The 13,396-nt window shown below is 33.1% G+C and overlaps 2 protein-coding genes across 2 annotated transcripts; both read left to right on the forward strand.

Moving 5' to 3' along the window:
* The first annotated feature begins 1,425 nt into the window (after positions 1-1,425).
* LOC114940799 (uncharacterized) lies at positions 1,426-3,633 on the forward strand. Its single transcript, XM_029315545.2, has 2 exons — positions 1,426-1,483; positions 2,494-3,633. Exons 1-2 carry the CDS (start codon positions 1,472-1,474, stop codon positions 2,950-2,952), a joined length of 471 nt encoding a protein of 156 aa, XP_029171378.1. The 5' UTR covers positions 1,426-1,471; the 3' UTR covers positions 2,953-3,633.
* Positions 3,634-5,223: 1,590 nt separating this feature from the next.
* LOC114940800 (uncharacterized) lies at positions 5,224-7,982 on the forward strand. The gene is made up of 3 exons (XM_029315546.1): positions 5,224-5,285; positions 7,098-7,310; positions 7,761-7,982. The coding sequence occupies exons 1-3, from the start codon at positions 5,274-5,276 to the stop codon at positions 7,848-7,850; spliced, it is 315 nt and encodes a 104-aa protein (XP_029171379.1). The 5' UTR covers positions 5,224-5,273; the 3' UTR covers positions 7,851-7,982.
* Positions 7,983-13,396: the final 5,414 nt, after the last annotated feature.

Raw genomic sequence — 13,396 nt, forward strand, 5'->3', positions numbered from 1 at the left:
TAATTTGTTAATAGCAGATTCCTGGAGTTTTTCGTGGCACCAATAATTTTCAAATTATAAGTGATTGAAAATAAAGGGTTTTTCACAAAGCCTTATGGGAATTAAATATTAAGAAAATCACATTCTTCAGTTAATTTCAAATAGAGTTTACTTTAATAGAATTTTATTTATTTTTTTGGGAATATGCAAAAAATTTTTGCTTAGGAAAAATCGTCTCTAAATATCCTTGGAAATCTCTCATAAATGGGTAATTTTAGAACACCTTGTATAAATATATAATATAGATATAAAATATAACATGTAATCTTATAATTGGAAATTTTAATCTTCGTAAATATCGATCTGCGGATGGAGAAAAAGGAGAAATATTATAAAATTGCCTCGCGCACCTTATTTTCATCTTCATAAAATTATTAAGAGTTGCTATTTTTTATTTTAATTCTGAAAAAAAGCTCGATTAATTTTATTTTTATCGCTTTCGAAATACACAGGTGCGCGCGATATTATTTTTATCCTAGTTGCAACATCGTTCTTTTTTTCGTCGGATTTGCCATCGTTAATGCCGTACAGTGGAAACGGATAAATGAGATTGTCAAGATTAAGCGCGTTTTCGGCCTTAATTTTACGCTCGGGTGCTCTTTATGCGTCCCTTCGAGAAGTGCCGCCACTTTTTTTTGCTTCTATGGCGTAAGTGCTTATAGTTACCGGTGAAGAGTAAAAGTAAAGTCTCGAGATCGCGTAAAGGTAGGTAGCTCCTTTGTTCCGTCACTGTCAAGCGTACCCCGCAACAAAGATGACAAAAAAAAATGCTTAACGCTTTCAGAACCAACAAGCGGCAAGAATGTAATCTTTCATTCACAATTCTATTAATACATACATTGCTATAATCTGTATTGCATTACTTTCTATATATATTAAAATATAATATATTAATTATATTTTATGTTAAAAATTATATATGTTAAAACATTTATATTAAAAGTATAATATATTAATATCTATATTATTTTCAACGTCTTTTGTAATTAATTTACAATTCTATTTAAAAATTTTTTTATTTTCAGAAGGAGAGATACAGGTGCTAAATTAAAAGATATTCCCCTGAAATACAGTTTTCATAATTCAAGGAGATATATCTGGGAGATCTCTCGTTGGGAATCTTTAATATTTCACGCGAACGCAAGAAATATGTTTTGTAAGAGTATATTTTACACGGATATATATATATATATATTTTTTCAGACAATAAAGTGAATGCTTTTCTCGCATTGAATATTCCTCAACGCATCCGCGTGCGAAATTATATGTATATGTATAGACTCGCAGGACGTGGAACTCTTATTGCACGGACCTTGAAGGTCTCTTTCGAAGATCACGGAAGTACTCTCCTATATATATAAGCACGCGTAAATCCGCATGAGTGCAGATCAGTCCCAGGTTCTGATCCAAAAAGTATCGAAAATCCGTCGTCATGTTTAAGCTGGTAAGATCAATGTTTTTTTTTTGTAATTTGAAACAATTGTCAAAAGAAATAAAGGGAAAATGAATATAAAAAAATTAAAAGCAATTAAAAATTGATATGTAATGCTCATTACCGAGCAAAGTGTTAAAGACACCATTTAACTCTGAAGAGTACAATTAAACACAACGACAACACTTAATTTTCGTTTCAGATTTTTCTTTTACATGGATATATTCTTATCTAAACAAAGATAACAAACGTACGCTATTTTGACGTCAGTTTGCTATTTGGATCTCTTATTTGGAAATATTTTAATGAAGAAGTTAATTAATTGAATTATATTTTTCTTATCAATGAGAAAAATAGATAATAGTAGGTTTCAGAAATTTAAAGAACAAATTGTTGCTTATAATTTTATCATCACCCAAGTGGAAAACTGTCATTTTGATGTCTTATGACATCATTTGACGTCAAAATGATGTTTTGACGTTTAATGACGTCAGTTTGCTATTTAAATCTCTTATTTGGAAATATTTTAACGAAGAAGTTAATCAATTAAATTATACTTTTCTTATCAATGAGAAAAATAGATAATAGTAAGTTTTAGAAATTTAAAGGACAGATTGTTGTCCATAATTTTATCATCCGTAGTCTTTGGTATTTCAGTAATTATCATTTCAAAAACTGTTCCGAATATGAATACGTATCCCTAACAGCACACATATCTCAAAAACGTTCAGAAAACATCCTGAGAATGTTCGAATGTCCTCTGGATATCCTCAGAATATCCTCTGAATATCTTTCGGATATGTTATGCTATTAGGGATGTTTCTCTGATAGAAACATTATTTGAATAATCCCAATCTTCTATTCAAGCACCTTTTAGTCAAGTTTCTCTATCCTCTAATAATATAATAAGTTAGTTAAAAAATCATCCAGGCCAACACGTTGTCTTAATCTTCCCGAGACTAAAAACTGTCTCAATTTTTCCCGAAGGTTCCCAAGATTTCATATTCTGTTCTCTTTTGCAGATGGTTATTTTTATGCTGGCGAGCCTCGTCACCGTGCAATGTGGAACCATCGTGGCGTCTTCCCCCATCATCGGCAAGCTCATTTCCGAGAGTGTCATCGAGTCCCACGGCAATAGCGTGGTGCACCCGTCGAAGGTGCCCCTGGCGCTGGGAGCCTCTTCGCCGGTGTTGCTGAAGTACGGGCCGGACGTGGCCCTGGTGCAGCAGGAACCGGTCGTGGTGCAGCCGCTGGTGAAGGCGTCGCTGGTGGCTGAGAAGACAATCGAGGCTCACGGACACCACGTGGTCCATCCAGTGGCGGCTAAACCCCTGGCGACCCTAGACTCGCACTTCGCGATACCCATAAGCACTCGCGGATTGGCTTACGCGGCGCCGATCTATTACCCGACCTACCCTCATCATCAGCTGATCGCAGAGAAGACCGTGTCCAATTACGGACATAGTGTTCACCACGTGTAATAGTCGTCACCGAACAAAGTGGTAAAGACCTATCATTAACTCTGAAGAGTACAATTAAACATAACCTTAACTTATTTTTCTTCTCATAGTTCTTTTCAATAGATAAATAGATAGATAGAAATGAATTTATTAATCCCCTAAGAACTTCAATTTTATACATCGAACAATTAAAGTATTCAATCACAGTTCTCTTAAATTAATTAGAATCTTATCAAAATGAAGATAGCAGACGTACGCCATTTTGACGTCAATGACGTCATTAGACGTCATTTTGACGTTTAATAACGTCAGTTCGCTACTTGGATCTGTTATTTGGAAATGTTTTGACGAAAAAGTTAATCAATTGAATTATGCTTTCCTTATCAATGAGAAAAATAGATAATAATATAGGTTCCAGAAATTTTAAGCACAGATTATTGTGCTCTTTGGAGTTAAAGGATTGTAGCTTTATCATCAGTCTTCGGTATTGCAATTATCATCATTCCCAATCACTTGTTCTCGTAAATTATTTTCCAAAACTGTCTCGAATTTGAATCGAAGCCACATTGTTCGCGTGATTCGAGAAACGAAGTCAAAGCCGGCAGTCTTGGCCTGGGAAAGAGGCCGGTGGACTACGTTCATTGAATTTAGCTATATAATATATTCGATGTAAATTCCTTAATAAATTGTCATGCATTTTTATTTCTTGCGTCTAGAGCACATTTGACATGCCCAAAGATATAAGAAGATCCTTAATCCTTCTATCATGCATAATTTCTCATCTTTCTATCAATTTATAGATACCAATGGGTACCTGTTGATCGACCGAAAAATGTAATAATAACAAAAAAAATCGTTCTCCGTCGTCTGTAATTATCTTCCTCTTTTTGTCGCGCGGTTTTGCATTATTGCACCTGCGCGTTTTATATTCTCTCGATATTTTTGAAATCGCTGGTGCGTAATTATATACATATAAACGCTGTCCCGTTCTGTCAACGTGTGTTTGTGTCACAATTTCCGCGGCGCAATATTGATCCGTGCCTCGATATATAAATTACCCGGTGCGCCAAGTGCCTCGAAGCGTGTGTATATGCACGACGCCTGGATCCTCAAGGTCTCGGGTGAACGAACCGCGAGTATTGCTAATGACCTCGGTTGGATCCCTGGTCTACGGAGCGTCGTCGTACAGCCTTCTCGCGTCTCTTTCTTTAAATCACACCCATTTCATCGAATGTGTGTGTGTGTGTGTTGTGGGGGAGAGGGGTACATACACACGTATGTATATATCCCGAGGAAGAAAATACCAACGTGAAAGAATTACAGCGAGGACGTACGTGCCGCGTCCGAGGGACCGTGGTGGATCGATAATTGATAAATGCGAAGTCGAAAGGGGCTGCCTATTTCTCTCTCTCTCTCTTTTCTCTCTCTTTTGCGCTGGGATTGTTTCGCGAAATAGGAAGAAATAGAAATGGAGGAGAAGGGTAATGGAAGAAACGTTTCTCGGGACGAGGCATTATTCTTATCGATGTACTGTGTACGTTTTATCCGCCATATATCTTTAGTGGAGCGTAATGCCAAGAAGATCTGCACTTTAATTTTCGTTACACAGGAGAAGAGATAGCCACGGATTTTTTGAAATATCTTTTTTTTAAACTTACGTTTGTGAGATAACATATTGGTATTATTTCTGTATCATCTCAAAATTGTCAATTATTTATTAATAATATTTGTCTATCACAAAATAATTTGAATTTATATTATTATTACATCCCAAGAGGGTAGCAAACTGACATCAAAATAACAGACTTCCTGCCTGGAATAATATTATAATATTAAATATAGAAATAATATAAAGTTTCTTCTAACTGATTTACATATTTTACCCTTAAAATATTATTATATTTAATAAATAATTTGATTAAATTTTATTAAATTTAAAAATGTTGAAAGATATTCTATGATCTCCCGACTTGATTATACTTGGATATTAAGTAATTCTGGACCACATTGACCTGGAGTTTCTTTATCTATCTGTATTATACATGTAGCACACGTGTATATGAATTGCATCCAGGAGTGCATATAATGTAGGCATCAGAGTCAATAAATATCGCAAAGTCAGGAGATGCGTTGCAATCCTTGTCCGGTCCGTCCCTGAGATCGGGGAGGAATGCGACGGTGCGGCAGTTAGGAACTTTTGTAGTACCGGACGAGTCTACTTTTTACGGTATCCCTCCGAGACCTCTATAAGTACGAGGGGACCGAGGCCGGAGTGTGCACTGACACAGAGTATCCCGTTCCCGAGTACACATCCGCGCAGAATCTTTCGTCCGGAGTTCATCATGCTACGATACGTAAGTAAATCCGGCGCGGAAACGTAAAGGGCGATAATCTTCTTTATTCAAAATTGTGGAAATTGAAAAACTTCTATATCACGAACTTTTGCGGCTATATTTTTCGCGGTAATTCGAATATAATACGTCATTTACCGGAAGTGTGCATCTCGCGCGCGAACGTGCTCTCTCACATTCATCCCATGTTTAATAATTTAAATTTAAATAGCTAGTTCTTTTGTCGCATGAAACGATTAGGGATCAAGTTTAATATGTATTTAAAAATCCAAGTCGAGCCCAATAAGTTTCATTTTCTAGGATTCGAATACTATTTGTGAAGTATTTGAATCTAGAATAGATATATTCGAATTTTAGATTGAGTACCTATAAGGTTCGATAGTACTGACAAGTACTATCTTGTGAAGAATCGAAGAATCTTTTATAAATAATATTCGAAATCTAAGATGAAAAATAAATTCATAATACTTGCTACACATATATGCAATTATATATATAACTTGAAATTTTTCATATTACTCATAAAATATTCTTGGAATGTACTTGGGATAGGCACTTGAAATATTTGATTCAAAATCGAATGTACTTAAAAATATTAGAAGAAATTATATTTAAATTTTTTAAATTGGGTACTTGCAAAATTGAAATAGTATTTATAAGTACTTTCTACCGTAAAGAATTGAATTTTATTTTACTTTTACAAATAGTACTCGTACTCTCTAACAAGGTAAAATGTATTTATAATACTTGTTACACGTACATCCACACATACACTTTCTGTATCATCTCAAATATATCGTCAATTATTTATTAATAATATTTGTCTATTACAAAATAACTTGAATTTATATTATTATTACATCCCAAGAGGGTAGCAAACTGACGTCAAAATAACACACTTGCTGCCTGGAATACTTTTTATTTCTAACGTATAAGACGGGCAACAAGAACCAAATCGCGGATGACAATGCGTTATCCTAACGAAACTAAATAATTTTCCGTTAGAATTAAATACCGGTGCACAAGGCACCAAATTTTACTTGGACACGGCCAAGATTTTAAATATGAAATAATCTCATATTTGAGATTTAATTTCAATACCCCCTTTAACCCCCCTACGGAAAATAAATAAATGAATGCAAGAGAAAAATATAGATCCGAAAATCGCTGAATCGGGAATCAAACCCGAGACTTTTTATTTCATACTACACTTTTTATCTCATAAGTACTCATAAAAGATTCGAACATATGATCTCAATCTAAATGTGAATGTACTTGCAAGAGTTGCTGTTGTTTATTAAAGTACTTATAAAGAGTTAGAACTTATCTCGTGCAAGTTCAAATCTACTTAAAAGTACTTCTTTTTTAAAGTACTTTTGAGTACTCTTGAGTACTCTTGAGCACTCAAAAGTACTTTAAAAAAGAAGTACTTTTGAGTAGATTTAAACTTGCACGAGATAACTTCTAACTCTTTATAAGTACTTTAATAAACAATAGCAACTCTTGAGTACTCAAAAGTGCTTTAAAAAAGAAGTACTTTTGAGTAGATTTGAACTTGCACGAGATAAGTTCTAACTCTTTATAAGTACTTTAATAAACAACAGCAACTCTTGCAAGTTCATTATAAACAACAGCAACTCTTGCAAGCACTTGCTCAATATTGCTCAAAAGTACTCGAGAGTACTCAAGAATACTCAAAGCACTCCTTTCTCTTTTCCAAGTAATCAGAGAGTTCGGAATCAAGTTCAAACCTATTTCTAAAGTATCCTTGATCCCGTCATTATATGTATATACGACTCTATCATTATCTTGCAGATTCTCCTCGTCGGCATCCTCGGTCTGGCCTGGTCCGCACCGGCACCCGATCCGAAAGCGGCGCCCGCGCCTAAACCCGCCCTCGCCCTCCTTCAGCCCGAGCTAAAAACCCCGGCGTCTACCACCAAACTAACGCCGCTCGTCGCGCCGATTGCCGCGCCTGTCATCGCGCCGATCTCCCGGATCGCGTACACCGCGCCCGTTTTATCGCAGGTGGGTTTGTCGGAAGAGCAAAATTTTCGTTACGCGTGCAAAAATGCACTCTCCCGCATTGCGTCCCGTTAAATATTTAAAAATCAATTTACAGAGTTTAAAAAAAAAAAAAGGTTTAATTTTTCATAGCGACACGCATAAACCACCACCATCATCAGGTTGAGAGGAGATCCCCGCGGGAAAGGGTGGTTTTATCAGAGATTGCGTCGATTGAAAAATCGTATGCTCGCAAATTTGCATTTGAATATTATACGCCCGCATTTTAATTCTACAAATTTACGTATATTTGAAATTTTTATTCTCGCCATCCCCTCTCTTTTTATAATGATTTCAGCGAGATCTCGTTGTTGGACGAAAAAATTTTGTTTCCAAAAAATCGATAGACTTTATATTTTTTTTTTTATGCTCTTCATCGTTATTATTATAGGTATTTGCATTATATTATTATAGATACCGTATGCTTACGCTTATTCCGCGCCGATCGGCGAGATCCCGTCGAGCTACTCGATCGAGCAACATGGATACCATATTACCTACTGACCGAAAAAATCATCAGACCGGTAGCCGTCGACCTCAGTGAAGCCCGTGTGAAAGTTTGTGTAGCAGCTCGCAGCTTGTCTCTCCTCATCGATAATCATCGTCTATCGTGTAACCTCTCATCCACGCAAAAAAAAGAACTTGATGAAAATTGCCTTTTTCGTTTCTCTCTCCTATACTCTATCTCCCTCCTTCTTCGATAATCTCGAAAAAATATTTAAATAATCGTCACTATGTAGTCATTAGTAATATCTCTTTATCATTTCTCGAGTCCAGAAGAAAACTGAAGATTATTAAGAATTTTTTTCTTAATTGGCTCGACTTTTTGTGTATATTATGGGAAAGTTACAATATTTTCGGAAAGTGTCTTAATACCCTTTTATCAATGAAAGCATTATGTCTAAAATTGAAACAGCTTTAAGAAGTCTTTAGGACGTTTTAAGACATTTTATGATATAATGTCTTAAAGACATTGTCCCAATTTTGGACATATTTCGATTTGATGTCTATCCAAAACAAACTTTAAATGCTAAAAATACAAAGGGTATCTTTCAATTCAGAAACCTTCTAAAATATAACGGGAAAAAAGTTTGATAGCCAGCAACTGCTATAAAAAAAGTTGTCAAACACAGAATTGGATATCTATATATCAAAGTACCCAATATTGATGTCCGCATACATTGCAATATTATTCATTGACCGAAGGATTAAATCACAACCGCACGGTTACGTAACGTGACGTTTTTATTATTTCACGCCGCATCGAGTTAATTTACATTCCGGGGCAGAAGAAAGAGAAAAACCCATAAGCACACCCCTGAATCGGGTCAAGACAATTCACGCGCGGCTTAACGCGGCGAAACGCGAAATTCCCAGTTGTTACAAAAGCCCGCGGAAAATCCCTGTTACGTAGTGCGTGGCACGTGAAAGGAAATCGGCGGTCGCATATCCGAGGCAACCGTTGATCACCGATACGTGATGAGAAAGAGAAAACCCCCTTTAAGAATTTTATCGCGCGGAATTCTCCCGCACCCGAAACTCTCTGGAATAATTCTCCCGTGGGACAGGCGGAAGACGGTGAAAATTGAAAATTCTCACGCAATTCTACCCCCGAAATCGCAAAATTGCGAACTTCTGTCACGCGGTGAGAAACTATGAGATTCGATCGGACTGGAAAAACTCCCAGAGGAAACACTCGAAACGAGCGAAAAGTTCACTGGTGCGCAGCTCAACCCTCGGATAGGAATGGAATCGACTTCAATATGTACTTAAAAATCCGAGTTGAATGCAATCAAGTTTCATTTTCGATGAGAATTGTATAATAATTATAAGAAATATTAAATTAATTAAAATAATAAAAATATGTATTATCTATATTTCTCTGCATCTTAGATAAGAAAAAAATATTATCTTTACTAAATTGTCTAAAATATAGATAATTTTTAGATAATTTTGGTTTAGAATTATAGCACATAAAAATACTTAAATAGTAGAACTTAAACAGTAAGCAATACAAATTTATAAATAAAAATATGAACATATATATTTTTATATCCCTTTTATAATTTACATAACTGTGTTTATATAAGCAGTTTCAATCATTATTATTTAAAAAATTATCGAAATAAATCGCCATATAATTTTTTCTTTTATATGGATATATTTAAAACAAAATTATCTTCAATTTGCATATTTTTATCTTATCTTTATCTAACTAATTTTTAAATCATCTACTTGTAAGTATAACACTGTATATATGCAAAGTAATAAAATTTAGAGTTATATTCAAATTTTAAATTGAATACTTGGCAAGATTTGAAATAGTATTTGTAAGTATTTTCTATCATAAAAAATCGAATGTTTTACAAGTAATATTCGAACTCTAAGATAAAAAGTATTTATGGTACTTGCTATACATCCACATCGAAAATTGAAGATCTTTTATATAAAATACATACTCCTATACATATATCCTGAAAAGTGTCACACTCCTTTAAAAAGGGAGGTGAATTTTAGTTTTTGTTTTTTTCCTCAAATTTTTACAAATTAAAAAATAAAGTTTAGTGATCACTTTTTAGTAAAAAGAGTACTTATCAATGTCAATAGTTATTAATTAAAAATTAATATTAGTTTAATCCTTCTGTCGTCATAAGAGAATGAAACTAACAATCCCTACTCAATTTTTAATTAGAATTTTTTAACGGGCCAAAATGTGATCATCTAAAAATATGTATTAGAAAGCTTGATTCCTTCAGAAATTTTTTATTTCTTTCATTTTTTTCATTAAATCAATAATTTTAAAGAAAAAATAAAAATATAATAGCATACACAGTGCGCTAATAGGTTTTGAGTTGCGAAAAGTTAAATTTTAAAATAAAAAGAGCAAAACAAATTATAGTAAATGTTGGAAAAATATTTCATTTTTTAACTTCTTCTAAATTAAAAAAAAATAAAAGTCTAATTTTATTTTTTTTTTATCTCTTCCTTTGAACATGTAACTCCTCAGTAAGAGATATAAAAGTATATATTTATATTCTTATATCCCTTTAATTATCTTTTCAAATTTTTCGCACTTATTTAGAATCACTCAATATATACATACATATTTTATAAGTACTCATAAAAGATTTGAACTTAATCTAGGTTTTAATATACTTGAAAGTATTGTCTTGTTTTTTGAGGTATTCAAAAAAAATTTGAAACTATCTCATCCAGATTCGAATATACTAGAAAATATTGTTTCATTTTTTCAGAATAATCGGGGTTCGAATGCAAACAAATTCGAATTCACTTGTAAGTATGCTCGATCCCATCGCTACTCTCGGAATATACACGCGAGTACTTTCTCCCGGATCCTGAAGAGAGTCTAACGATGCTACGAGTTGTAGACAAGCCGATGCGTCGCGTCGTTTAAACTTCAATGACAGCCTCTTCCTTATGCATAAATATCGTAATCGTTTCCGATTAATGGGAGTATATATGTGATATTTTTTTCCTATTTTCTCTCAACGAAGAGGCGTCGTTTCCCTACAAAAGTACGCCTCTTCGCTTTCTATCGCGTGATGGCTGACCGAGAGTGAAAATTGCTATCCTACGTCAAGCGCGATGATCCAAGAAGTCAAGGTCGATGCGCTCGAGATGACTGCTCGGGAAGAAAGTATCTTCGATATATTTCGAGGAAGCAGAGCGAACGATTGATAAAAACAGATTCCGCGAACGCACAAATTTAATTCGATGAATTCGATTGAAAGAATTAATATTAATGTCCCTGGAAATTACCATGGAAAAAAAATTTAGGTCAACGACCACAAATTGACGAAATCATCTTTATGATTTGTGTATATACTTGTGTTTCGACATTATATGTTTATTAAAGTTTCCTCTAAAATCCTAGAAATCCTAGACGTATATTTATTGTTATTTGTCAGAACAGCTTCTCGGCGAGATAAAAGTGAAATGATAATTTTTACATAACTTTATTGAAAAACCCAAAATGTGACGTAAGCGTCATTTCGTTCATTCATTGAACATGTCGCGTATTAAGTACAGCTAGTGATGGAATTAAGCATCTAACAAGTAGGTTCAAATCTGTTTACACGGTTTCAAATTCTCTATAATTATTTTGAAAAAAACAGTACTTTTAAGTTCAAACTTGGATCAAGCATATTTAAATCTTTTGTAAATATTTACAAGTACTTGTGAGTACTTATGAGTACTTACAAGCACTTATGAGTACTTATGAGTACTTACTATATATACACACACACATATATATATATATATATGTGGGGAGACAAAAGGAGGTAGATTAATGAGTATTTGAAGAATGTGTGTGGATGTGTAGCAAGTATTTTTTTTTTAGAACTCAAGTTCTATTTATAAAAGATTCAATTTTTTATGACAGAAAGTACTTATGAATACTATTTTAAATCTCGCAGGTGCTCAATATAAAATTCAAATATAAATATTCCAGATTCGATTGCTGGTCACAAATATAGTATATAAAATGTTATTTCTTACGAGTATTATTTGAATCTTAGAAAGTGGAATTTGATTATTATATTTGACTCGAATTTTTAAGTACATATTATACTTGAATCCATCCCTAGATACATCGGATAATATTAGAATGTTGTGTTGGGTTGTTCCTATCTCTTACGTAATACTGTATCCACTGGAAGTAGACCAAGACGACTGTCGAGTTCCTCCACGAATTGTGTGTACAAATCAATTTTACGAATTTTACTTTTTCGTGTCTGAATTGGGAATTTTTCGTGCTCGGTCCTTGGATAATTTAAAAAAAAAAAATTTTATAATAGATTAAAAATCAAGTCGATTTGGAATCTCTCTCTCATTGCAGCCTTTAATTGTTTCATCATTAATTATGAAAAATCTAGAGACGAGAAATAATTATTATGCACGATGAGAAATAATTACTGTAATTTGTCCTCGCTTACAATAATGCTTGCGTGATATATCTCGCTTAAATTACGAGTATGATAATTTTAATTAATATTAATTATTATTAATATTATTAATCGGCGAAATATCGGATAATTAAGTATTAAATTTCCCTATATTTAAATATTCAATATTTCCTATTTAAATCCGGACTTCATTAAGAAATGATGAAAAAAATGTTTCGTTCGATATTGCGAATATTAAATTGAAGCACATGTTTAATGGAAAGCACATGCAAAATATACCATTGTTTTACTTTTTCACAATATATATAGGAATAATGGGTTATATTCGGTTATACAAATACTATCTCATCCTAAAGCCTCGATGTAAATTTAAACTATACTGTATATTGGAGAGTTTATCATGTTTTTTTCTCCATCTCTATATTTTTCCGATAAATATTCTAAATATTATCGAGAGAATAAGGTGTATACATAGCCACAGTTTCATGTATACCAGCATATTGTTTGCTACTTTACATGGATCGAAAAATAACATATTAAAAATTATCAACAAGAAAAATGGTGTGTTTATAAAGTGCAATAAACTTTCAGCAACAAAGAAGCAATCATGTTTAGTACTCTGCTTAGATGATTTTAAAATTAGTTAGCTAAAGATGAGATAAAAATATATAAAAATATGTAAATTCATCTTAGATAAAATAAAGATGATTTTGTTTTAAATTATATATCTAGATAAAAGATAAAATTACATGGTAATTCATCTAGATAATAATTTTTATGCACTGCTTATGTAAACACAGTTATAAAAAATGTAAATTATAAAAATATATGTATAAATATTTTATTTATAAATTTTTATCGCTTATTGCTTAAATTGTATTATTTAAATATTTTTATATGCTATGATTCTAAACCAAAATAATCTAAAAATTATTCTAGATAATTTAGTAAAGATAATATCTTTTTTATTTAAGATGCAGATATATAGATCATACATATTTTTATTATCTAAATAGATGATCTATATAATTTTATTCAAATAACAGCAAACACCGCCTTTGTTCCATTGTTTTGCTGAAGAATCAACGTCACGAAGACGGATGTCCGTCCGTGAAATGACTC

Source organism: Nylanderia fulva, unplaced genomic scaffold (assembly GCF_048542155.1).
Source record: "Nylanderia fulva isolate GAGA-0341 unplaced genomic scaffold, ASM4854215v1 Scaffold7, whole genome shotgun sequence".
NCBI classification, from domain to species: domain Eukaryota; kingdom Metazoa; phylum Arthropoda; class Insecta; order Hymenoptera; family Formicidae; genus Nylanderia; species Nylanderia fulva.

Excerpts from the sequence above, each read along its gene's own strand:
- LOC114940800 (XM_029315546.1), top strand. Across the intron at positions 7,311-7,760 it reads CCGCGCCCGTTTTATCGCAG|ATACCGTATGCTTACGCTTA; the intron begins GTGGGTTTGTCG and ends ATATTATTATAG.